Genomic DNA, 25,944 nt, shown 5'->3' on the forward strand with positions numbered 1-25,944 from the left:
TAACCTTTTAAGGCCTAAGTCCTTAAAATGTCCGCCTGGACTTTTCTGCTAATTTTGACTATGAAAGTGTCAGAGAATGTCCTACAAATGTCTGCTTTTGCCCCTTTTTCCAGAAGACATTGGATTTTCAACATAAATAACCATTTTACAATTTATTTTATTTCATAATAGTGTTAGACCTATTTAAATTGTAAAAAAAAAAAAAAAAAAAGAGTTAAGCAGGGAGGATTTGGATCAAAGTCTTTGGTGTGACTCCGCCTGGATTTGAACTTATGACCTTCCAGTGTCAGGACGGACACTCCACCACAAGACCACAGAACTGGTTTGAACAAACTAAAAGCTGATGGATGGACTTAAATTGGAGACTAAAATGAAGCAGTTAGCTGCTTTTCATGTTAAAAACTGTTGTATACAGTCAATATTGCAAAGGTGGAGAAATACTCTTGATGTGATGTAACTAATGTCTGAAGTAAAAACAGAAACTCTCAACATGTGAGGAGGGGAGTACAATAGAGTTCTTAACTGTTAATAAAAATAACACAACTATTAATAATGTGTTTTTTTGTTTTTGTAGGATTGCAGATCCAGACCAACCTGTTCTGTGGCTGGACCAGATGCCTGCTAGAAGTCTAAGCAGAGGCTTCAACAATCACATCAACCTCATCAGGTAACTCCACCAACTGGAAATTCCTCGAGGACTTTTTAACGTTTTAACGTCCTTATCCGGTTCCTGCATTAAATTATTAAACGTTTTGAAAGTTCTAACAAGCATCAAATATGATTGTAGCATCATAGTGGTTCCCCATCCACTACTTTTTAGAGATAAATAATTACCAACTGCTTTTATTTGCTAACATTTTAGAGCTTAAAGTTTAAAATGAACTGTTTTGAGTTTCTTGGAGTTCATATGTGTTTGTTTTCTTCTGGGCAACGCCAGAGATCAATGATCAAGTTTTTTTGTGGTCACCACCTTTGATGTCACTCTTGGAGACAAAAATCAGATCTCCTGTGGACACGACCTCTGACCTTTCAGTCTGTATTAAACTTGAGCTTTAAAGAACCACTGATGAAAATGATGGTTTTAACCTGTTCTTGTTTAACCTCAGTAGATAAATTAGCCAAAAATGTTAGCATGTTACTAAAATATTAGCTAAACTCCAAATTAGCATAAAAAACTCAGTAGATGCCAAATTAGCAGATTGGTTAATTACTAACTAAACTCCAAAATAGCCTAAAATTCATCAGTAAACTAAATTAGTCAAAAATGTTAGCCTGTTAATGTTAGCCTGCTAATATAGAAGCTTAGCTCTAAATAAGCCTAAAAAACCCCAGTAGATGACAAATTAGCCAAAAACGTTAGGATGTTGCTAAAACTCCAAATTTTTTGCCAATTTTTTAGCAATTTTTTTTTTTTTATAATTATATACACAATTAATATTTATCAGTTTTCAAGCGACGTCCCTGGTAGAATCCACCTTTTTAGGTGAAGGCCGAGCTTAAACTTATTCATCCTATTTTTTTTTCCTCTAGGAAAGATCTTTATTTGTCTATTAATATTCCATGATGATTTGTTTGTTCTTTAGCCGGATACCGTATTTTGTAAATAAAGTAGGAAATAACATTGGCATGAAATTAGAAATGTACTTAGTTCTGTATTTTCTTCACTATAAGTCACGATAAGCCAGAAAAAGAGTCAGAGATAAGTCCGTCAGTCAGACTTCATTAACTCCGTTCACATTAGTGCTAACTTGTTTGTAGCATGCTACACGTTAGCCACATTAGAGGTTGGCATATTCTCAGACTTCATCCATGTGGTGCAGAAAATCCGGTTGTCGAGTTTAAAATTATTATCCTATAACAGAGGTCTGCAACCTTCAACTCTTAAAGAGCCATCTGGGTTGATTTCTCACTAATGAAAACCCAGGAGGAGCCACAAAGTCAAACTTCAGAAAAACAAGACATTAATTTAAGTTATTGTCACTCTTTGGATCAATATTAATGAAAAAAAAACACAATTAAAACAGAAATATGAAGATAAAATTGACTATTTTCAGAATAGTTAATAATTTTTGACCAATGTTCACATCCTGTGCCACACAAAATCATCCCAAATGTAGAGATGAGCATTGATTTAAAAAAATAAACAGTCAATTTTACCATTTGTGGTGCATCTCTGCCAGAAATTCATAAATCTTAACTAAAATTAAATCAGAGCTGTCTGCTCAGCTGTTGGACAGGGAAGTAAAAAAAATGATAAAATATGTCAAATAAAATTAAATCAGAGCTATGTTGAAGTGACCCTCACTGTATTTTATTTGGACAATAACTGAATTATTTTTCAGTAATAGACAGTCCGTTTTATAATCTTAGATATAGAATCTGGTTGCGCTTACTAACTTAAAATTGGGTTTCCAACGGCACTAAAAATGAGTTTAAATGTTTTCGTTTTGGTAAACTGCTTGATGGACTGTTGGAGCATTATGGGTATTGTAGTCACGCGTCTTTGCTTCAACTGTTATGATTGACCATGTTTGCTTAATGCACCTTATCGTCAAAAAATATCAAATACTTGTTAAAATAAAGAACATATTTTTAAACCACAGATCTACAGTGGAGGGTAAAAGAGTCACGTGCAGCTCTTTGAGTTTTCTCCTACATTTAATCGAGGCTTCAAGTCGATTGCAACAAATGGATTACAATTTTTTTCTACTTTTTGTTTCGTTCTAGGGGGCAGATAATCAACATCAGATACTTGGGATATTTCGACAACATCCTCGACTTCATCAAAGACAGAATACTAGTTTATCACGGGTAAAAACTGTTTACTAAATCACAACAAATTAAAAACAAGTTTTCTTAGTTTGTTATTGTCTGCCTGAAAATTAACTTTTTTTTTTTACATTTTGGATGAAAAAAAAATTTTCTCTACATTTTTGTTCAACTGAAATACTTTTATTTAATGTCAGAGCATACAATCCCAGAGGGCTTTTGGAAGTTCGACAAGCACTCGAAAGTGTAAATAAAATAGAACATCTGCTTCCTATAATGAAGGTATGAAGAAAATAAAGCAATTTTGTTCATCAATGTGACTGTATTACAGTCAGTGTTGGTTTTTGTCATTGTTGCATTTTGTTTTTTTTCTTTTCTGAAGCAGTTCAATAGTAAAACAAGAGACGGATTCACCGTCAACTCTAAGGTGCCGAGCATGAAGGATCCTGGTAAAGAGTATGATGGTTTCACCATCACCATCACTGGAGACAGGTAAAACAAGAGGCCTTGAACAAAAAAAATAATGTTTTCTGAAAAAAATGTTTACATTTTTCTGTAAAGCTAGGGTAAAGAAAGTTAATGTTTTCTTTTATTTTCATTTCCACATTCAAACCATTAATCATTTCTGCAAAATGTAATAAACACCCAAAAAAACTAGATCGATTGATTTTTTTGTACAATGTATGGCTCTTATTATTAAAGGTGTTCCTCAAGTATCTGTACTAGGACTACTCTTTATTAAGAAAATAGCCTGACAATGATTATTTACATTTATTTTTTTAAGTACTGTGAATCAGTTCTGGAGCTACTTTATATTATTAAATCTGAAAGTATAACTAAAAAACTAAATTAATTGTAAATGAGGATTTTTCTTTTAAATTAAAGGCATAACCTGTTATTTTAGTGCTATTACATCAACTATGATAATTAGACCTTAAATCTGGCCAGTTAAAGCATTATAATGGCATGGACTGAGTTTAGGAAACATTTCTTTGGTTCTTTTTGCTCCTTAAATCTCAGAGTGAACCCAGATACTGGGTTCTGGTGGCACTATTCAACTATATGAACATGTTGGGTCAAATAAATGTCTTTTTTTCTAGGGTGGGAAACATGTTGTTCTCAGTAGAGACGCAGACGACAGAGGAGAGGACGCAGCAGTATCAATCAGAGATCGAGTCCATCTACAAAGACCTGACCGTCAAAGGAAAGGCGCTGATGCTCTCCACAGAACTTGGGGTTTGTCTTTTTCAGCCTAACAAACCTGATGATTGAAAACCTAAAACTGAGAAACTCTACATTCTGAAAGTCTCCAAATTCACTGTTAGATGAATAAAAAAATAACAATTTTAAGTTAAAATAATGACATGAAAGTTGTGTTAGGTAAAATGTAAAGAATCAAAGAAATTTGCATAACATTTTCAAACACTGATAGATGAGAAGTTTTATTCCAGAAGGAAGAAAAAGATGAGAAAATAAATAAACTTTAAAAAGTCATGTTAATAAGGCCGCGTCTGGCTCAAAACTGATTTAGTCTAAAACAGCATAAATATAATATAAAGAGCCCTGAGTTTATAATTGATCATAGGATGATCGGAGTGGGACTTAAAATGCAAAATCTGATCATCAATTTAATAATAAAGGCTGTTTTACTTCATGTTTTAACTTTAAGTAAAAAATAAACCAAAAATTATAAATGGTTTCTCCTCCCCTTTTTCTCTTTTGACTCCTTTTTATGTTTTTCCATCTTAATTCTTTTTTGAGTATGTTTATCTTAAGTTTGATCTTAAAAAGTTCGGTGACAAACATTTTCTGTCACTTTTTCTCTTTTCCTGTATTTACTCGTCACAAACAAAAGTGTTCATAAAGTTATTCAAAAATGTATTTTGAAATGAGCTGAAAAAAATTTCTGAAGTACATTTGTAGAAATTAAAGGTAGAGCCGAAAACTTTTTGTTTTTTTTTTCAGGATGCAGATGCTGTGAGCAACTTGATCCTTTCTCTGGTGTATTATTTCTGCAACCTCATGCCTCTCTCCAGAGGGTCCAGGTAGGATCGCTCAACCCTTCATGAATTTGTTCTGCAGTTGGAGGTCACATGAAGTCTCAGAGAAAAAAATCATAAATGTGATTTATTATAGAAGACTCATTGTTATCTGTAGACATAGCATCTAGCATCTGTATCAGTCTGTGGGTCACTCAGGGGGGAAAAAACATCACTTATAGAATTTTTGTACAATTTTTATGATTTTTAAGGAAGTTTTATTTGAAAAAACCACCACTTCTCTCCTCCTCATCAGTCTATGATTCTCTCTCGACTCGTGTCTACTCATTCTCCTCGGTGGCTTGTCATAAACACAATTGTTACCTTACTATTAAAACCTCTTAACGGATCAAAGATAACAAAAATAAATGTCTTTGGAAGCTTTCTCTGTGCAGAAAAGAGTCGGAGAAGAAACAGAAGAAGAAAAAATCTGAATTTAACAAACAAAACCAGTAAATATGGATTTACTGAGACTGTTCTCTTACACGCTTTGATATTCAGCAACTGACTCTGTAATTTCATGAGATTGCTGCTCACAAAACATGATGGATTTTTGTTATGTTTAGAAAATAACCCATTTTTGTAATAGTTTTATCATTTCATTTGTTGTATTTGTCACACCTTAAAAGTGAGACGAGGCTGAAGATGATGTCCGGTTTGTAGCTTCCACTTGAACTGTTACAGGACGATCTGTGTCCCATTTAACGGGTCCAACATGAAATCTAGTGAACAAACAATTTAAACCGAATGTATTACAGAGAATGACTCAAAAATAGAAGCGCCTTCAGTCTTCTCACCGGTTGGAGACTTCAATGTCGTTTTGGATGTTTTTATCTCGTTACCAAACAAATCCATGGAATAAAAGTGCATGAAATTATAGTAGTAAAGATGTTTAAATAATAAATAATAACTACAAAGGTGAATTGGTGACAAACACTCCATCATGTGTTGTTTATAGAACAAACTGTCCGATTATTATAAAAGGAAACTTCCAGAATGAATGAAAATGGAACGCTTTCCTCAACTGTGTCTGTTCCTGCTTGTCCTCAGTGTTGTGGCTTATTCGGTGGTCATGGGGGCGCTGATGGCCAGCGGGAAGGAGGTCATCGGCAGAATCCCTAGAGGAAAGGTAAAAGGAAAAAAAGTGCTTTTGTATTTTGATTGTAGTATGATTTGTTGTTTTTGCTCAGATTAATGTTTGCTATAAACAAACTAAAAATATCAGGAAATAAGATCAGGATTACAAGGTATCAGAGCAATATGGAGTGATTTCTGTGCTACCATAATGCAAGCAAAAGTCTCAGTTTTGAGATCAAAATGTTCTAAGTTGCAAACAAAATGTCAAGTGTTGCAGATATAACATTTCATATTTGCTTTAAAAAACTTTTTTTTGCGTTTGCAAACTTTTTTTTTGGCTTGCAAAAAATTGCGTTTGCAAAATTTTTTTTGCGTTTGCAATTTTTTTTTTCTTAAAAAAAAGTTGCGAACAAACGATTTTAGATGCGTAATGCCTCATCTCGCTTTCACGCTTTCAGACACCTGATTGGATAGAATCTAGGCCAATCAGCAGGCTGTGTGAGGTGGCACGAGTGTAACGCTGAGAGGAAAAATTTAACGCAAAGCCAAAGATAGGATGAAAGCGAGATGAGGCACTACGCATCTAAAAACGTTTGTTCACAAAATTTTATTTAAAAAAATAAAAAAAGTTTGCAAGCGGCAAAAAATTTTTGCAATTTGCCAATCATGAAGTCAGCTTTGGGCACGTGACGTTTTCAGTGACTCGTAGAAAATTAGTCCAATGGAGCGTTTTTGTCCTAAGCTTCCATCTTTTCCCGTTGGAGCTGCAGGTTTGCAGAACTACTTTGGGGCAAAGGCGGGATACACTCTGGACAGATCGCCGGCTTTTGCTCCCACTCGCTTGAAATGTCAGCAGACAGAGAGCCGCTGTGGGGTGCGGAGACTGCAGGCATCATCCAGACATTATATAAAAAAAGAAAAAGGTCTCCTAATTTTATTTTCCCCTTCAGGTTAATATGAGGCCGTCAGCATTCAAGCTCAACCAGAGACGCAGAAACACAGTGGAAGTGGCTGTCATCCCCTTGTACCGGGAAAATCTTTTTAATAATAATCATATAAACCCAAACATGGAGACGTGATTACTGATGTTTTTGTAGAACTCTTTACAATAAATAAACCTGATTTATTTCTCAAAGTGAGAAATCCACAGACACTGTTCCTTATAGTGATCATCCTAATACATTAGCTGGTAGCTCCTCCCACATGCGGCCGCGGCGTCAAGCTGATAAACACATTTTTTGACAGGCTACGAGCAGAGAATTTGTCATGTGACGAAAGAGGGGCGGGGCATGCAAATTTGTTGCACAAATAGCGTTCATTGCGTCTCTGTCTATACTAAAATAAACTGCATCCACTGCTGCCTTGTTAAAATTCCATTTGGTGACTGGAAAGAACTTTGTGGATTTCAAAGTCAGAACTGCTCTTCTCAAACATGATTCCTGAACAGGATTATACTTTGTAAACAAGGTATTTAGTTTTTAAAAAAATACAATTTATGTTTGATTTCTTCAAGGACTTTTTGTTTGTAGACATATTTAAGCTCGTTACGTTTTAAATATTTATATAGATTTGATTTATCTACATTATCCTGCACTCTTTCATCTATAATTCAGCAGCTTGAGTTTGAAATGACGTCGGTGTTCATCTGTTTTTGTTTTAGTTGGTGGACTTTGAAGCCATGACTGCACCGAGTCCAGAGAACTTCAGTAAAACCACAAAGAGCTGGATGCACTTGAAGAGGTGGGACCATCAGAACTCGTACTTTTTTTCCTTGTCGACTCTTCTACCCGACCAGAACCTCACCTGACCTCCTCTTCCCGCACAGTTTACCAAGCTGGTACCAGAACCTTCCATCCGTGTCAGAAACCTTCCCCACCATCAGAACCATGATCGAGGTCCTCAATACAGACTCGTCCTCATATTGTCCAAAGAAGTCCTAACTGCTGCAGAAAGCCCGGCAGAGCCAGACTCTGGTTCTGTCTGGCTCCTCTTGCCGGGCCTGGGCTGAACAAGCACAAACACATCCGTCTGCACCGCATCAGACATCTTGAAATGAATATATTTAGGTTGACGGTCAGCTTTTTTTGGAATTGGCACTTTAACGTTGATATTTTTAAAACCCAAAGCAAACCTGTTGGACTCCAGATACATCCCAGATTTGAGATCAGTTTTTAACCATCTGGTTGTAAACATTCATATGTTTTAATCTGGTTCCGGCTTCCCCCCCTTAACTTTTTCTGTCATAGTTTAAAAACTGACTAAAAAAAGTAGAAACTCCAGGTTTATAGTTTCACCAATTTACTACACAATATTATACTATATAAAAGAGGCTCCAATAAATTCAAATCTGGGTCATTATCTATGTTTTTGGCAATGGTGACATTAAAATAAGGGTTCATGTTATGGTTGTCCTCTAAAATCTTTGACTGGAAGAAGCAGCACAAATCATGCTTTGGTTTATTTCCAGTCGTTTAGTTCAACCATCCTTTTCGTGATCAAGAGCTTTATTTTTTTGTCCAGCTAAAAGCTTTTATTTTGAAATGTCAACAAGAACATCCTTTTATTGTAATAGTTTAAAAGTCAGAATGAACAAATTTGTAAAATTATTGAAATTTACGCTGATATATATATTTTTTTGGTTTTGCTTTAAGGGAAAAGTGCTGCCACACAAGGTTCTGATTAGAGATTTATGTTAATCTCTTTTACTTAAAGAGGGAAGCTGCCTAAAGTCACCCTGAGATTTATATTTCATCACTGAGATTATTTTTTTTCTCCTCTAGCTGGGGTAAGTTCCAAACATAAAGGGGAAACTTTTAACTACAAACATTCAGAAGTATCAGTAAGCTCCGCCCCCAAAGCTGACTGTGTTTTAATCCGCTCATCAAGTGCTTCAGTGAGGACTTTACAACAACCTACAAACTTGAAGTTTTTCAATGAATGTTCGACGGTCAATAAAGCTGGTAACAGTTTCTGTCTGATCTGAAGGGTTTTTTTACTGATTGACTCAACAAAACCGCATTTCACTTTTTTTCTGTTTTCAATTTAATTCTTTGATAGGAAGGCGAAGATTGTTTTCTTTCTCTATAATAATTATATAAAATAGTCAATTTTATTTTCTTTTATTTTATTTTTTCTCGTTGATCTTACTTTGAAAAACTAATGACACACAGATCCAGTTATGTGAATGTAGAGTTTATTGAGTGAACTTGAGTAGTGAGCTTTGTTCTATTAAAGAGAACTGATCTACTATTTAGTAATGGGAGGCATTAATGTAGTAAAGACATTGTCATTGAATTCACACCATTAATAAAACCTCTTTTACTCAGCAACATGAATTTATATAGTTATATATTTTTCAATCCACGTGAAGTGGTTACTTTTCTTAAATATTTTTTTTATTTATTCATTGTTGAAAATTTGTATTTTGGGGGGTGGAATATTATTGTCATTGCGTTCGTTCCTTCCACATCGGGCTGTAGTTCCGACACCCGTCGCTAGATGTCGCCAAAAACAGTTTTCTTGACGGCTCATTACTCCGTCACGTGACCAAGGTGCTCACTCTAGTAAGTGTCCGCCGCCTTCCCGTCACTTTACTCCGAGGGGCACGCGAGCCAAGGAAGCAGCCGCTGAGATGGAGGAGCGCGAGCCCTTAACGCGCGCGCTGAGTCTACTGGTGAACCTGGGCCAGGTTCTGCTGGAGAAGGCCCAGCAGGAGGCTGCAGGTATGAAAATCCTCCAGACATCAAACTAAGGACACGGAAGTTTGAACTATATTTAGCGCTAGGAAGGAAACCTTCATTCATTCAATTACTCATTTTGATATTTTTATTTTAAATACTATATTTGGTGAATTTCCATTTTTTTTAAGCCTAAAAGCAGCAATAACGTTCTTATTCTGCTGATTAATTCTTTCCCAATCGAGTTGAATCTTTAATCCCATGATGCTTTTCAATTTTTACTTAAAAGTAGTTTATATATAGTTATACAAACATATCCATGTGTATATATATATATATAAATTATTATTCCATAGAAAAGATTCATTTTAAAAATGCTGAGTCATCGTTACTTGAATGTTGACATAAACCATTTTGACTGATTTGGGAGCATGATTAACACATCAAATATTATTCAAAACTATTTTTTTGTTGTAGCTAAATACAGATCCTCATTTTATATATTTTTTTCTGCTAACCGCATCAGGTGGGGCCTCCTGTGGTGGTGGAGTTAATGTAATCCCTGTCATGCTGGTCAGAAAAATGCATAAATCTCCAAACAAAGCTTCTCTGTTCTTTCTGATTCAGCCTCCCTGGAAACCTTCGTTCCACACAAGATCTCCACGATGTTCGGCCTGATCACCGCCGGAGCCAACTTCTACAGGAGGTGGGCTCTGATCAACTCTGACACATTGATAACAGATCAATAAGACTTTGACCTGAATCTGTTTCTGAGCAGCCTCGGAGTGAAGACGAAGAGTGAGGCAGAGGAAGTGTGGAAGAAGTCATACCAGTAAGTGTTTTTAATGCAGCCGTTTCATTCAGGTTTGACACATTCTTATTTATTTAACTCTGTCTTTTTTTAACAATTTGTCATCCCAAAAAGCATTAAGCATTTAATATGTAACTGCCATTTATTCTGCATAAATATTTGAGCATTATCCTGTAAATGTTGTTCTTTTATTTAAATGTTGTGGGTAAAATAGAGTGGAAAATTAGATATATTTTAAATTAATTTAATTTTATTAACTATGCAGAGTGAATACATTGTGTTAGATTTATATATCTTATCACTTAAAGTCCCACTCTGATCATCTTGTGACCTATTTCTAAAGCATTGTCAGTGATCTTTTAATTACGATGATGCCATTTTTAGCCAAAATAAAGAAACCTGTGTCGTTTTCTAGGACATAGTTTCTGCAGAGCAGCAGGAGTTCATTAGAAATTTGCCTTTTAGTTGTGGACTGGACTGTGAGCGCTAAGATACTCTCTTTTCCCATCAAACATAACTGAGAGCTGTCTGTCCACATGCTTTCTTGCTAGTTTACAGCCCCTCACACGGCTAATCTGACATTATCGGAGAAACAAAAACGGTGAATAATATCGTTTCTATCCATCTGTACAGTTTAGATCCAGATTCCAGCTCAGACCAGGAAAACAAAGACGTTCATGGATCCATTTGTCTGCAAATTCAAATTTAATTTGCCGTATACATTTGTAGTATACACAGTATGAGGATAAACATAAAAGATAAAACATAAATCTTGTAAATTTACGATTTTTAATCTTGTGAATTTCTTGTTTTTAATCTCGTAAATTTCTGACTTTTAATCTTGTAAATTTAAGACTTTGAATCTACTAGATTTACGACTTTTTGTCTCTTAAATTTACGAGTTTTAATCTAACAAATTTACGATTTATAATCTAGTAAATTTACGAGTTTTAATCTGGTAAATTTATGACTTGATTCTGGTAATTTAACAGTTACAACTTTTTTCTCGTAAATTTAAGACTTTAAATCGTGTAAATTTCTGACTTTTAATCTAGTAAATTTAAGACTTTTAATCTACTAGATTTACGACTTTTAGCCTCTAAAATGTAAGACTTTAAATCTTGTAAATATCTGACTTTTAATCTAGTAAATTTACAAATTTTAATCTAGTAAATTTACAACTTTTAATCTCGTAAATTTACGACTTCTAATCTAGTAAATTTTAATCTCGTAAATGTACAACTTTTAATCTCGTACATTTACGACGTTAAATCTAGTAAATTTATGACTAAATCTTGTAAATTTGCGACTTTTAATCTCCTCAATTTTACAAGTGTTTTTTTCATTCATTCACAACTTTAAATTTAGTAAATTTACAACTTAATTCTCATAACTTGAAGCAGTTCCGACTTTTTTCTCGTAGTTACTACGAAATTTAAAGTCGTTATTTAATTTTAAAAAATGGTTTTCTTCATCTGACCCTAATACTCCATCGTATAAATTACAAAAATTCTGAATTATTGTAAAAAATTAGATTTGTCGCCGTGTAGGAAATAGACTGTTCAATAAAAGTTGCCTTTTCTATCATAACAAAGACTGATTGAGTAAAAGTTGCCTTTTTTTGTTAAGAATCCTCATAAAGTTTACATACATTTTAACTACTTTGTTTTTTCTATTAGCCATGCAGCTGTAAGAGAACAGGTGGAGGAGCTTCTGCAGCTGGAGGTCTGACATATTTATATATAGATATGCATTTGTAAAATTTCAATATTTAAATCTCATTTATGTTAAGAGTTGAAAAGGAACATTTATTGGTGTATATGTTGTATTTAGTATTTGTCATTCACAGATTCTGCTAGTTTTCCCATCTCCCATCTGTAACTCACTTCTAAACTCTCCTCCTCGGTCGTCTGCAGAGCGACTGGGACGCGTTCCTCCAGAGCGTGGATGAAGATCTACAGTGCACAGATAAGCTGCTGTCCGGGTCGAAGGCGGCAGACAGAATCGGCGCCGACTCGGTGTTCACAGATGCTCGGAGTGCAGAGTGAGTCCACCACAGCGGCTCTTTGAAGTTCTGCAGATGTTTGTTTTGCTGTTTTTGTCTTTTGTTTAATCGTCATCAAAGACGTTTTTGAGTCAAGATTCAAAACAGTGTGTTTTTTAGGAGTGTAACTCTGGGTCAGTTCCTGGGCCAGAACCAGAAGCTTCTTCTGGTTCTCATCAGACACTTCGGATGACTGCCGTGACGAGACCACGTGGCCGAGCTGGAGGCCAGTCAGGTGTGTTCCCCTTCAGGTTTGAGCTCCGCTTGGCGCTGACAGTGAGATGTGGGTTGGACTGTGTTCTCCTGTTCCGTTCTGCAGAACCTCCTGCAGGCTCGGTCCGTGCGTGTTTTGGTGCTTTCCTTCGGCGGCGTGGAAGGAGCTAAGCTGTGGCTGGAGCAGACCAGGTGCAGCTTCCAAATGCTTCTGGATCCACAGAGAAAGGTTCTTTTGAAACTGTGTGGTTCTGCGCCAGAAGACCGATCGACAGACGGATAACTTTGTTCTAGTTTAATGATAACGGTCAATAAAAAGCATAAAAAATACATGAAATACTCAAATATACATCAATAAAGTAAAACAATAAATGTGCTGCAAGGGGTCATTTAAGTTGAATTATTTAAAGCAGTTCTAAAAGATCCAGCAGGTGGAGCAGCTGCACTGTTTTAAACACAGTTTGTCTTTGGACATCATGCAAGACATTTAAGTTGTGGGGTTTTGGTTTAAAACTTCATAATCATAATTAAAACACGACTGAGAACTTTTACTGTACTACAGAATACGTTGTTTCCTCTGGGTGCAGATCTACAGGAGTTTCGGCCTGGGCTCGTCCTACTCCAAGGTGTTGAAGTTTGACTGCTTGCTGAAGTTCTCAGAGTACCCAAGATCAAGCAGAGACTTCCCTGACATCCCCTCTCGTCTTCTGGAAGACCTTTACCAGGTACACAACTGTTGTGGGATTTACATTTTGTGATTAGAATTGGAATTAAATTATCAATATTTCTAAGATTTGTAACTTTTCTTGATAATTTTAGCAATTATCTAACTAATGTAGCCTCATAGCAGCCTTTAGTTTTGTCCCACACATTGATTGTATATGAGAACTGGACTGAGTGAGTTTCCGTCTCCAACCAAATTTAGTTGCCATTTTTTGTCGTGTTGGAGTCAGATGATGACAGCAAGCACATGAAATTAGTCAAAGTAAAGTAAAAAAAAATTCAAATATAAACTAAATATAATTAAAACTAAATTTTTAGTCAAATGTTCGACGTGGAGACCAGCGTGCACCACATACATTTCTTGAAGCATCTGATTGGTCAGTTAAATAAATTAAACAAGTAGCTATAAAAATAGTGAATAATCAGGATTATCAGGAACATGTTAGTTGTTTATTTCTCAATAGAAGTCTATGGGATTTTGGTTTCTTGGAGCCAGCAGGTACTTCCTGTTTGGAGCATAAGGGGGGGGGGTCACTCAGTCCAGTTCTCATATACAGTCAATGGTCTTAAACTTGTTATAATTAGGTTAAAACACACGTGTCAAAGTCAAGGCCCGGGGGCCAGATCCGGCCCTCAGGATAATCCTATCCGGCCCTCCAGATCGTTTTATTTTATTGTTATTAATGGCCCGATGTTATCTTGCGATTATTTCTACCTTGTAGAATTTTGACAAAATATATTTTTTTGGAGGATAAAATATTGAAAGTTATTTAAGGTTTAAGTTGATTTATTCTGGAATAATATTCCTGCCTTTTTATTCTTAGTTATGTTAAAAAGTTATGATTTTAAGGTTTTATAAATTGACATTCTGCTAGCTTTTTGGACTATTGTGGCATTTACTAAGATTTTTTAGGCTATTTTGGAGTTTTGCTAATATTTCATCTACATGCTAGCTGTTTTGGCTAATTTAGGATATTTTTTTGTTTGTTTTTAGGCTATTTCTAAGTTCTGCCATTTTTCAACTACATGCTAGCTGTTTTGTCTAAACTAAGTTTTTATTTTGTTTTTTGTTATTTTTAGGCTAATTTGGCATTTAGCTAATATTTTAGCTAGCTATTAGCTTCAGCGTTTATAGCTATCAGCCTCAGTGTTTTCAGCTATCAGCACTAGCCTCTTCAGTGGCGAAATTTAGCTTTCAACATTCACATTAGCATTATCCCAAGTAATGCTATATGTATCTAGTTTATAATAATGTTAAAAAGTTACGATTTTAAAGTTTTAAAAATTTCTTTCTGGAGTGTTCAATAAATGTTTATCCTGTTCTAAAGTGATCTAAAGTGTGTTTTGGATTTTGTCCCCTTGTGTGATTGAGTTTGACTTCCCTGGGTTAAAGGGTTTGATTAAGATTTATTAATCATATCAATCATAAAAAGTTTAATTATTTGTACATTTTTTCCCAGATGGGCGGGGATTTTTTGTTGGACGACGCAGGAACAGTGCTTCTTTCTCATCCATCTAAAAGCCCGCTGGACAGGCCGAGCGTGTCGGACATCCTGAAGGTGGCGGAGGAGGCAGATGGTAACACTGAACAACACGAGGTCCAGAAAGAGTGAAGCATCCCGTCGCCTCAGAGGAGCATCAGAGCTTCAGTTCACGCCGATGACGCCACTTCTCGCCATCATGACCTCATGAAGAGATGTGGCTGATGCTCAGTGAAGAAAAGAGCTGGTCTCCTCCGTGGAGTCGCTGCCTTCAGGAATTCACTTTGAAGTAAAATAGTTTCTATTCTAAGAATGGAAAGTGACTGCAAAAATATCGTTTTTAGTTGAAGTTATGAAGGAGATTAATCAAAAAAGTCACTAATGTAATTTACTCTCACTTGTAACAAGAATAATATTGATATGAAAATAGATAAATAAATTTACTTGAACTTATTTTACTGATTAAAAATAAAAATATTAATATATAGTAATAGTTTTGGGGTAAAATTTAAACTTTTTTTAACCCTCTGATGATCCAATTTTTTTCTTAAATTATACTCTTAGACTTCCTACTTTAAGCACTAAAAACATGTTATTGGTGAAATGTCATGTATTACTGAAAAAGGGTTTTTGGTCATTTTTACAAAATTTCACTTTAATTATTTCTATCTTCTGCTACTTTTAGTGAGTTTAAAATGTTTTCACTAATTTGTAACATGATGTAACATCATCATCCAGTGTTACATTGTTTCTCAAAAGGAAAAACTAACAAAAGTGTTCAGATCATTAACATTGTAAACATTGTTCTGCTTCTCCTGGAGGACGTTTTAGTTTGGACACTAGGTGGCGATTGTGCTATAGTGGTACACCTTATTCCAGAAGAAGAAAGTTTTAGACCACATATGGTTACTTTAAAAATATTTCCTTGAAAAAGTTTGGAAAATTCATATAAAGATGTTCATTTAGTTAGTAATGTATGTTTACGTCGACCAAGCGTTAGCTAAATCGATCTTTATTTTATAGAATTGATTATTGATCTATTAAGCTTAAATTGATTCAAACCGATTAATCTATTTTATCAACCCAGCCTAATTTTGACAATCTGATTTGATCCGATTCACTGATCTAAAATGGATCCAGGACATCTTTATCCCAAACTTCCACCAGTGTGACTCAGAGATAAATACCTGGTACTGAACTTGTATTTCTTCAAGATGATCAAGTGTAAATTAAACGAGTAACAAGAATGAATGTGAAATCCATTCACATTTTAGTTTCTTAAAGTTCAGCCCACTGTTGTTTTTCCATATAAAAATAACATAAAAGGAACATTATTAAATCATTCCTCAGACAGTTTGGTCCATGTTGACATGAAAACATCACACAGTTGCTGCAGTCGGCTGAACTTTAGTGATACAGATCTCCCGTTCCTCCACATCCCGAAGGTTCTATTGGGTTCTGGTGACTGTAGAAGTCATTAGAGTCCAATGAACTCATCGTCATGTTTAGGAAACCATCCTGCTGGAAGTAGCCATATTTTCTCTTTTTCTGACCATTCTCTGTAAACTCTAGAGATGGTTGTGGGGAGAATCCCAGTAGATCAGCAGTTTCTGAAATAGACCAGCAGTTAAAAGTCACTTCAATCCCCTTTCTTCCTCATTCTGATGCTCGGTTTGAACTGCAGCAGACCATCTTGACCATGTCCACATGACTAAATGCATTGAGTTGCTGCCATGTGATTGGCTAATTAGAAATGTGTGCTAATGAGCAGTTGGACAAATATACTTAATAAAGTGGCTAGTAGATTTATATTAAGCCTCTTTTTCTTGTTTTTCTCCAAACTTAACTTTCTCTTTAAAGATAAAAGTCAGATATTCTTGAGCTAAATTAAATGTACCGTATGTGAATTACAGGTATTGTGAATATGCTAACGTGGCTAGTGTGTTAGAAATGAGTTGTAGAGATACTGTGAATTCAATTATTAATATTGAAAATTATTTTAAAAAATTTCTCTTTTCCCACTTAATGCGCTTTATAGTTACTTATTACTATTATTACTTATGACACAAGTTCAAAAATAAACCATTTATTAATGGAGCACATTGTAATTTGGTTTGCCCAATAGAGCAGAAAATACGGTATATGTAAAATATAAATAAAATACAAAATTAAATACAAAATTAAATACTATATATATATATATATATATATATATATATATAGTATTTAATTTTGTATTTAATTTAGTTAAATATGTCTGCAAATGTGACAAAACCTGTAAAAAGTATGGACATTCCTTAAAAGGAAAACCATCAAATTTTCAATTATCTGCTTATTTTTTGTGTTGATTTTCTTTAGGTAAAGTGAGAAAAAATAACAATCAATTTGACCTGAACAGGACAAAAGATAAAAAAAATGTTTGCATCAGTAAAAATTGGAAAAAAAAAAATCATTTTCCCCAAAGTGAACCTGACCACTTCTGGAACATTTTAGGCTGCAGTCACATGTGCTTCAGGGGTCAGCGCTGTGTTTATGGATTAAAGGTCTAACCGTGGAGAAGATGTTGGAGAATCAGCACTTTAAAGGGGTCCCACCCTCCTCCAGACTTTACTAAAACCTCTTTTTGCACCTGCAGAGAGGCCCTGCCTAATTCCTTTAAGACTGAGTACACACTGATGTGTATCTCCAAGAGTTTCGGTATGCGCTGATTCTCCAGAAACCGCCTCCAGCTTCTCCCTTTTTGGAAGACTTCACTCAAATATTTAGGATTCCACAAATAAAAGACCCCTAAGTCTCAAACGGTCAACTGTCAGTGCAGCCGAAATGTTTGTCATTATCAAACGGAGAGACAGAATAAACTCATTAATTGTTATTAAATAAAATGTATTTTTTAATTCTCAACAGTTGGAAAGAAAAATGGTGATATTAAAAAAAAAAATGCAGTTTTGAATCAAGTTAAAAATCCACTCTGTCATCAAACTCGCACACAAAGTTCATGGTCCGGTCGCAATAGTTGTCCCACCAGTCGCCGTCGTCTGACGACATGGCCACACAGTTCTCCCGCCGCCCTCCGTCCGGCTGAGTGGACAGGAAGTGTTTACGCCACTGGAAATACGAGACGGCGGTCCCGTCGTCAAAGAGGTACACGCCCTCGGAGCGCAGGTCGTTGATGCCCAACCACACGGGGAGGTTCTTGGAGTGGAAGAAGGTCTTGACGTAGTCGGCGAGGGCCTCCTGCTCCTTGCGGTCTCGAGGCATCGCCATGCGTCCTCCGCGTTCCACGCACTTGCGGGATGCTCCTGCGTAATCTTCCACTCGGTTGAACACCAGGTAGCACTTGTAGCCCATCCTGCGGCCTTTGAGGCAACCTGTGGAGGACGAAGGATCAGGACATGAATCTGTATCAATGTGTCAAACGGGAAAATGAGAGAAGCAAACTTTTTAATTCACCAGGGTTCATTTTCCAGGGGCGCAATGAGCTGAATCCAATATGGGTCCCTAAGACCCATCTATGGAGCTATATTGGCACCAATATTATTTGAAACCCAAATAAAACAAATTGAAAAAAATATTGGTGTTTGGCCAAAAAAATGTAAAATTTTTGCTATTCTATAATAAACCTAATTATTTTCTGCTTCAAATATTCTGTTTTTTGGGTTTCAAAACTCAAAATTTCAATTTCACGCTCTGTCTGCTTTTTTCTTCTTCTTTACTGTATTAAAGCAAACTGTCTTCTGTGACAAGATTGACCGTACATCCTGTCATTCAACCTTCTCCTTACTGTGTCTCCTCTACTGAATGCATGCAGTTTGCCACTAATGTAAATATCTAATCTAATTGTGTGAATGTGTAGTAAACATTCACACTGTAGTGATTCTCCTGCTCCTTTCTGTACGTTTTTCGGCACGTAAAAACTCAATCACACTTTCAGTGATTTCAGTAATCTTGGTATCAAAACGTTCGGCTCGTTCAGGACATTACTGCTTATATTTTTGGCATGAACTTTATAATTTTTGAAATATTGAGCTAAACACGCCCCGTAGGAAATGAATGAGAAAGTCTTCAAATTTCAAATTTTTATGTTGTTTAACAAAAAGCCGTTAAATATATTTATGGGCTACGTTTTAATCTTTTATAGTCATTTTCAAAAAAGTTGGAGTTTAGCTAATATTTTAGCAACATGCTAATGTTTTTGGCTAAGTTTTATCCGCTGAGGTTTTTTTTGGATAATTTAGAGTTTAGCTTTTATTTTAGCAACAGGCTAATATTTTTGAATAATTACGTTTACTGAGGAATTTTAGGCTATTTTTGAGTTTAGCTAGTATTTAAGCAACAAGCTAGCTTTTATGGCTAATTTGGCATCTACTGAGGTTTTTATTTTAATTTGGAGTTTAGCTAATATTTTAGCAACATGCTAACGTTTTTGGTTAATTTGTGATCCTTTGGGGTTTTTTTAGGCTAATTTAAAGTTTAGCATCTATTTTAGAAACAGGCTAATGTTTTTGACTAATTTAGTTTATTGAAGCATTTTAGGCTAATTTTGGAGCTTATGCAACAAGCTAGCTTTTTTGGCTAATTTGACATCTACTAAGATTTTTTGGTCTAATTTGGAGTTTAGCTCATATTTAAGCAACATGCTAAATATTTTTACAACATTGTCATGTATTAAGGATTTTAAAGCAATTTTACTACAAAATGTTTAGAAATTTAGGTCAACTTTAGCACTCTTTCATAGTTTAATGAAATCTCCAGTCTTTTTGCAAAATTAACATTTTACAAATAGCTTTTGCATTTTCAGCAAATCCTTTCAGCAATTAAAGTAAATTGTGTCACCATTTTCAGCAATAAGCTTCAGCATCTTCAGTGACTACTTCTTTAAACTTAAAGCATTCACACTAGCATTATTGCAGGTAATACAACTTTTCTAGTGTTAACATTGGTTTTAAAATCCAGCATGGTAAATGGCGTATACGTCTATAGAGCTTTTCTATCTTCTTTGAAGGCCCAGAGTGCTTTACAGTCACAGACACATTCACACACTGATAGCGGCTCCGCTGCTGAACACTGGCGCCAACCTTCCACCAGCAATGTGGGGTTCGACACATGAGCGGGCAAGGTGGGAATCGAACTTGCAATCTTCCGATCAGAGGTCGACCGCCCTACCCGCCGCATCACGGCCGCGCCGTAATTACAGATTCTTTCATTTATTCAGGATTGTTTAAATTAAATCAAAGTTTTAATTGTGGACCTCAGCAGTTGTGATTTGCACTGACCCACAATGTTTTTACATTTGTAGTTTGAATTAATGTTCTTCAACCAACATAGTGTTGAGTAAAAACATAAATAAGCATTTTAAGCTACATTTAAATTTAACATGTACATGTGGTGTTGAGTTCTTCCTCCTCTCCTGCCCCTTACTCACACACTCTTCCATCATCACTGTTTTTGTGGTGTAGAACTCCTAAACACCCCTCGGTTTTCACCTGTAAGTCATTTGCTGAACCATATTTCTGCAGAATCGACTCCCACAGACCAAACCGATTCAAGATAAGAAACCAAATCAAAGCAGATTTCCCGCCATTGATAGCGACACATGAGCGGGAACATGTCAAAACACGCTAAGCTGCAGAGGCAGTCCATGTTTCCCTGACAATATTTTGGCTCCCTCCTCTCCTCAACTGTTTGTTTTTCTGCCTCCAGCATCTCTGTTATTAATTGCATAGTGACGAGCCAATAATAAGAGGTCATAAATTATGAGCAAACTTCAGACTTTAATGTTTCCTCTTAATGCCGCATCTTAAAGGGCTCTGCAGCCAACAGAGGGGTGTTTGTGAGATTTCTACACGCCTGCTCTAATACAAACATTTGGATTATTTGCATAATACAAAATGCTACATGTCAGCCATGGCGTGTTGCCTCACGCAGCAGATTTCCCCTTTGATCCATCTATCTTTTCATCTTTACCTTACATGCACAAGCAGAGGAAAAAAGACTTCCAACCTGGAGCCTTTACATCAATTGAATTAGATAAAAACCTCCTTATTGTCTATTTATTATGATTAAAAGATAACCTATTGAAGATACCGAATAAGAGTGAAGTAAAGGGTTATCGATCACCTTCCAGTCGTCCGATCTCCTTGCGATTGACTTTGCTGTGCTGGTGGACGTCCCGGATGCTGTCTTCCAGATCTCCGACTTTACCTGCCATATCAGCAAAAGGTGTAATCAGTGATATATCCATTGAAAACAGTAAGACCGAATACATTTCTGAACAAGCGTACCGTCCATCCGGTACATGTGGTCCATCAGCTGGCTGACCTTGACATCCAGAGTGTAGTGGCCAACGTTGAGTTTATGGATGGCCTCTTCTATGCCTGCTAGTCTGGACACTAAGCAGAATGTGGAAAAAAAAACACGTTTATTGAAAATAAAATGATTTCAAGATGTTTGTTGGAAAGAGAAATGGTGTTTTATTCTCTAAAGGTCCTCAGACAAGTTGGGTTTTATTAATACTTGAGTCAAACAGAGGCTTCAGATCAACATGAAAAATGGCTTTTTAAGAAATTTTGGTTAAAATCTTCCTATAATGAAAACACTACTAAAAATATTTTTTAAAATTGTCATGGGGTACTTTAAGGTGCCTGTAAGAACCTCAAGGGAACTGCAAGACACGCCTGCACTCTTCTAAGATGCAACCGCTCTTGTCTACGGCCCTCCACAGACCCAGACAACCAAAAAACTCCTGTATGGGTGAAGTGACTGAGGCCTAAGATATCTGACTCATGTCTGGAAGACTGACAATCCTCTCAACATCTGCAAATTGTCCAGATTCAATGCAAGCTGGGACTGAGTCATCACCCTCCCATTGATATCTAGCGTTGATCTTCATCAGGGTTCTCAAACTCGATTTACCTTGGGGCCACTGAAGGCAGAGTCTGTAGAGTCTATGTTGTATGGGGTTCCATTTGTGCCAAAAATATGTCTTTGGTCCATTGTCTATGTCTGATGAAAAAGTTACTGAACATTTGTTCATGTCAATGTACTACTAAGCAAAATCTTCTGCGTGTCCTGTGAAGCTAACAACGTTAGCAACTGTTGCTAAAGACTTTTCCGACGACTAGATCCAGCAACAATAGCAAATGCAAAGTTTTAAGCATAAAGCAAATATAAAGCTATCATCAAGGACTGTGGACATGCAGAAGATATTGCTTAGTAGACATTGAACTTTCATATTAAAGCGGGCGCAGCAAAATCTCCACTTGGGGCCGCAAATGGCCCACGGGCCGCCAGTTTGAGACCCCTGATCTTCATCATCAGTATTAGTCCGTCTTCTAAATGTGCCCTCATAGATTTCAACTTCTTGAATGTTTTGAATTTGAAAACTTAGAGCCAAATTCCTGAGTTTGAATCAACAAACAACCTATGTGAGTAAACAAGTTATTGGAACGGCTCCTCTAATGAACCAAAACTCTGGATTTCCATCCCTTAACCCTCGTGCTCTCTTATGGGGTCCAGATGACCCCACCCTTACATTGATGTGTGATCCCTCCCATGACAAAAGTAGGATTTAATGTCTGCCCCGGACATTAGTGAAGATAAAAAATCCTTAAAAAAAAAGTTCAGTCTTGTGGGGTCCAGATGACCCCACTTTTAATATAAACATACCTAGGATAGCACTAGGGTTAGACATTTTCTGGTTGGTCTGTCACACTTGTTGAGGATAAGCAGTCGTTGTTGAGTATTTAAACCTCTAAATTCAATCCGAGCTATAGAATAATACCAGCATCCTTTGAACTAACATGTCACAGCTTGTAGGTGACAAAAACAAATATTAGCATCAATTAACCGTACAAAGTTTGTTTTTTTGCTCAAATTTTATATTGACTTCCAACTAAAGATTCACCTAAAAGTTTTCATTAATCACAACTGTGAAAGTTCACAAACTGATCTTTCTTTTTTTTTTTTTACTTGTTCTGAGTTGTAGAAACCAATTTAAAAAAATAGTGCTAGTTTGAATCTGTTCAGAATCATCTTTACTTTGTAAATAAAAAAAAAAACGATTTAGCAATTTTTTTCTCAATCTATTTAGTAAACATTTCCAGACATGTTGAAATTTCTCAAAATTGCAGTTTATTAAGATTATCACACATTGATGCTACTAAGGCTGGGAATCACAATACGATACGATAAACAATACATGGCTTTTACCAATTATCACGATATCGCGATATCGATGATATCGCGATATCGTGATAATTGGTAAAATCATCTCTAATAACTCACATTATATAGAAGAACACATATTTTTTAGGGAAATCTTTCCCCATTTATTTTTTTAGCTTGAACACAATCCTAATAAACAACTTGTGTCTTATTTTGTACAACAAATAAATAACACTTTAGTGTAACATTGCTGAAATCAGTAAAACTATGTCTTTGACAAACATTGACACCAATTCAATAGGAAATATCTGTAAAATTCAGTATTAACAATAGTAAACATGAACATCAGAGCCACAACTTAGTTCAAAACTGTTGTAAATAACAGAACAAAATTTGAAATTCAAGTAACTGCCAGACACATTGGTGCAACGTGCGCCCCCTATCTACCGCCAAAGGAACGTCTCAGCAAAAATCACCAAAGGATGATGAATATAAGATTTTACAGCCTCTTCAAACAAAAATAAAAGATCAATACTTGGTGAGAACCCATCAATAATCAATCCCAGGACTAAATATTGTGATGTATCGCAATATCGATATTTTGGCACACCTCTAGATGCAACCAAAGAAGAACACCTTTTATTCTTTGCTATTTATTAGCACTATCAGCAACATTGTATGTGAACAATTTTTTTTTTTCTTTTTCAGAAATAGTTGAAAAGTACTTACAGATGTAGTTGTAGGAGTTTTCAAAGTCGGATGTTGGGCTGGTTGGCTCACAGTCGGGTTCTGGAAGAATATCAGGAACATCCCCTCTTGGCTTCTTCAGCTCCAACCCGGATGTCTGACAAAAGACCCCCATGGTGTCACTCTCAGGGGAATAAGGGACACTTCTTCGGTTCTGCTCAGGCTAATTGTAAACCCCCAAACAAACACATGTTTAGAAAGTCCAAGAAACAAACCTCCATGGATGGTTACTTTCCAAGAAAAAGTCATTTTCTCTCAATCATGTTTAAGAAAAACCCTTCTCCAGTCACCAAATCTTAAATAAATCAATGTGTTTTATGCTTAGAGTGTGTCAGAGATGTGTGTCCTGCCTGGTGCAGCTGGAATCAGTAGCAGATGAGTCGTACTGACCTGGGTTGATGCGGCGTTGCTCGTCCCTGTAGGAACACACACAACCAGGTGGCACAAACACAAAGCAGCGAGTGAGGCGGCAGCCGGGCCCATTTTCTGCTTCCTGCTAACGCTTCCTTCAGCAGCTCAAACTCCCTCTGTGCCTCCAAGTCACGCTGCTCTCTTTCACTCCTGGAGCAAAGGAAAGGAATCTCCCCTCAGAAATTTGAATGGGAGGCAGCACTCACACCCCCTGGAGAAGGAAAAAAGAGAAGAGTAGAGAGGAACTCAGGTAGTAAAAAGTAAGAAGAGACGCTGTCTTTCGTCGTACCTGAAGGCAGCTGTAGCAGCAGGAAAGCTCCGTCTTTGAACTCCCACTTCCACTCATTGTGTGGAGAACGTGGGTTTACACAGGTCTCTGTGTAAACCCACGTTCATAAACGGTGTTGGTCCAAACTCTGGCTCCATTTCCATGTTTACATAATAGCTTCCCTTAAGACCCACTCTGATGAAAATAGTGTTTTTGACACGTTCATGCAGCATTTTTCTCATTATGAAAGACATACAGTATGTGAATAAAATTAAATGTAATTCTGAGTATTTATTTATTTTATAGTGATTCTATAGTAATTTTCAAAAACATGTAGTTTACCTAATGTTTTAGCAACATGCTAACGTTTTTGGCTAATTTGCTACCTACTGAGGTTTTTTAAGGCTAATTTTGAGTTTATCTAATATTTTAGCAACAGGCTAACATTTTGACTAATTCTTTATCTACTGTTTTTTAGGCTAAGTTAGAATTTCTAATAGGCTAATATTTTTGAATAATTTAGTTTACTGAGGAATGTTAGGCTATTTTTTAGTTTAGCTAGTATTTAAGTAAAGAGCTAGCTTTTTTGGCTAATTTTGCATCTACTAAGGATTTTTTGGGGCTAATTTGGAGTTTAGCTCATATTTAAGCAACTAAAAACATTCAGCATGGTCAAGACATTCATGCATTTACTTTTACATTGCGAATTTTTTAAATTTTACACAATTATAGAAATTTTATGCAAATTTTGTGGTTTTATTCTTCATTTTTTCGCGTAATTCTTGAAATATTCTGCAAATCATGCAAGTTTGGTATCAAAACGTTCAGCATGTTAAGGACATTATTGCTACTGAGGTTTTTAAGATAATTTTAGATAAGCTAATGTTGTAGCAACATGTTAACGTTTTTGTCTAATTTAGCATCTCCTGAGGCTTTTTAGGCTACTATGGAGTTAGTTTTTCAGGAACATGTTGGGTTTTTAGGCTACCTTAGCACCTACTGAGGTTTGGGCTGATTCTGAGCACATACCTTTACGCATTTGACAATTTTTCTGGCAGTTTTTTAAGAAATTCTTCAAATTCTTTGACCACTTGCTGCAATTTTGCAACTTTATATCCTTTAGCAATTTTAGCATTATGCAAGTAGCTTCAGCATTTTCAGCAAATCTCTTTAGCCACTACCGTAAATTTCTTCACCATCTTCAGCAAAAAGCTTCAGCAGTGGAGCTTGCTAGCATGCTGTCCACTGGGCAGCTGGCTAGCATATCAAGCTAAGCAAATGAATCCCACCATTAGTGTGTGTGCTCTGATGGTCCTCTCGTTAAATGGTAATCAGAGTAATCAAACATTTTCCCTAACTTTAAGAAAACTTCCCTGTTTTCTTAAATTGCCATGTCTGCACTAAGTACACTTGATGTTTTGATGTACAGCTTCTGAGGTACAATCCGACCATTTTTCATTTACTAAAGCCAATGAGTTACACAGTTTGAGTGAGTCACTGAATCTTTTATCTGTTATGACT

At 36.0% G+C, this 25,944-nt stretch overlaps 3 protein-coding genes across 6 annotated transcripts in view; 2 read left to right on the forward strand and 1 right to left on the reverse strand.

Moving 5' to 3' along the window:
* ttc13 (tetratricopeptide repeat domain 13) overlaps positions 1-8,869 on the forward strand; it is a 28,696-nt gene extending 19,827 nt beyond the window's left edge. Inside the window, exons 15-23 of one of the 2 annotated variants that reach the window (XM_024291501.2) lie at positions 575-667; positions 2,728-2,811; positions 2,967-3,051; positions 3,152-3,261; positions 3,870-4,005; positions 4,735-4,814; positions 5,859-5,937; positions 7,546-7,625; positions 7,711-8,869. In XM_024291501.2, coding sequence (XP_024147269.1) covers positions 575-667; positions 2,728-2,811; positions 2,967-3,051; positions 3,152-3,261; positions 3,870-4,005; positions 4,735-4,814; positions 5,859-5,937; positions 7,546-7,625; positions 7,711-7,825 — 862 coding nt within the window. In that variant the 3' untranslated portion in view covers positions 7,826-8,869. The remainder of the gene's footprint in view (positions 1-574; positions 668-2,727; positions 2,812-2,966; positions 3,052-3,151; positions 3,262-3,869; positions 4,006-4,734; positions 4,815-5,858; positions 5,938-7,545; positions 7,626-7,710) is intronic. The other variant, XM_024291502.2, reaches the window with a different exon arrangement.
* Positions 8,870-9,309: 440 nt separating this feature from the next.
* On the forward strand, positions 9,310-15,684 carry selenol (selenoprotein L). Its single transcript, XM_024290439.2, has 9 exons — positions 9,310-9,607; positions 10,190-10,268; positions 10,341-10,394; positions 12,053-12,098; positions 12,290-12,417; positions 12,538-12,652; positions 12,737-12,859; positions 13,218-13,355; positions 14,814-15,684. Exons 1-9 carry the CDS (start codon positions 9,517-9,519, stop codon positions 14,964-14,966), a joined length of 927 nt encoding a protein of 308 aa, XP_024146207.1. The 5' UTR covers positions 9,310-9,516; the 3' UTR covers positions 14,967-15,684.
* Positions 15,685-17,700: 2,016 nt separating this feature from the next.
* clec11a (C-type lectin domain containing 11A) lies at positions 17,701-24,591 on the reverse strand. Of its 3 annotated transcripts, none has more exons than XM_024291111.2 (6): positions 24,445-24,591; positions 24,135-24,366; positions 23,727-23,841; positions 21,116-21,223; positions 20,952-21,035; positions 17,701-18,202 (listed from the first exon to the last, which is right to left on the reverse strand). In XM_024291111.2, the coding sequence occupies exons 2-6, from the start codon at positions 24,225-24,227 to the stop codon at positions 17,790-17,792; spliced, it is 813 nt and encodes a 270-aa protein (XP_024146879.1). In that variant the 5' UTR covers positions 24,228-24,366; positions 24,445-24,591; the 3' UTR covers positions 17,701-17,789. The 3 variants fall into 3 exon arrangements, with proteins under 3 accessions (XP_024146879.1, XP_024146880.1, XP_036066572.1); XM_024291112.2 differs by having other exon boundaries at positions 24,135-24,305; positions 24,445-24,574; XM_036210679.1 differs by lacking the exon at positions 24,445-24,591 and having other exon boundaries at positions 24,135-24,425.
* Positions 24,592-25,944: the final 1,353 nt, after the last annotated feature.

This window comes from Oryzias melastigma, linkage group LG24 (genome assembly GCF_002922805.2).
Source record: "Oryzias melastigma strain HK-1 linkage group LG24, ASM292280v2, whole genome shotgun sequence".
NCBI lineage: Eukaryota > Metazoa > Chordata > Actinopteri > Beloniformes > Adrianichthyidae > Oryzias > Oryzias melastigma.

Bases quoted from the DNA above. Each gene is read 5' to 3' on its own strand.
- clec11a (XM_024291111.2), bottom strand. From the start codon at position 24,227: ATGGGCCCGGCTGCCGCCTCACTCGCTGCTTTGTGTTTGTGCCACCTG. The intron at 21,036-21,115 runs GTACGCTTGTTC...CTGATATGGCAG, and splicing joins CCACATGTACCGGATGGACG to GTAAAGTCGGAGATCTGGAA. The intron at 18,203-20,951 runs GTGATCGATAAC...CGTCCTCCACAG, and splicing joins GGAGATCGGACGACTGGAAG to GTTGCCTCAAAGGCCGCAGG.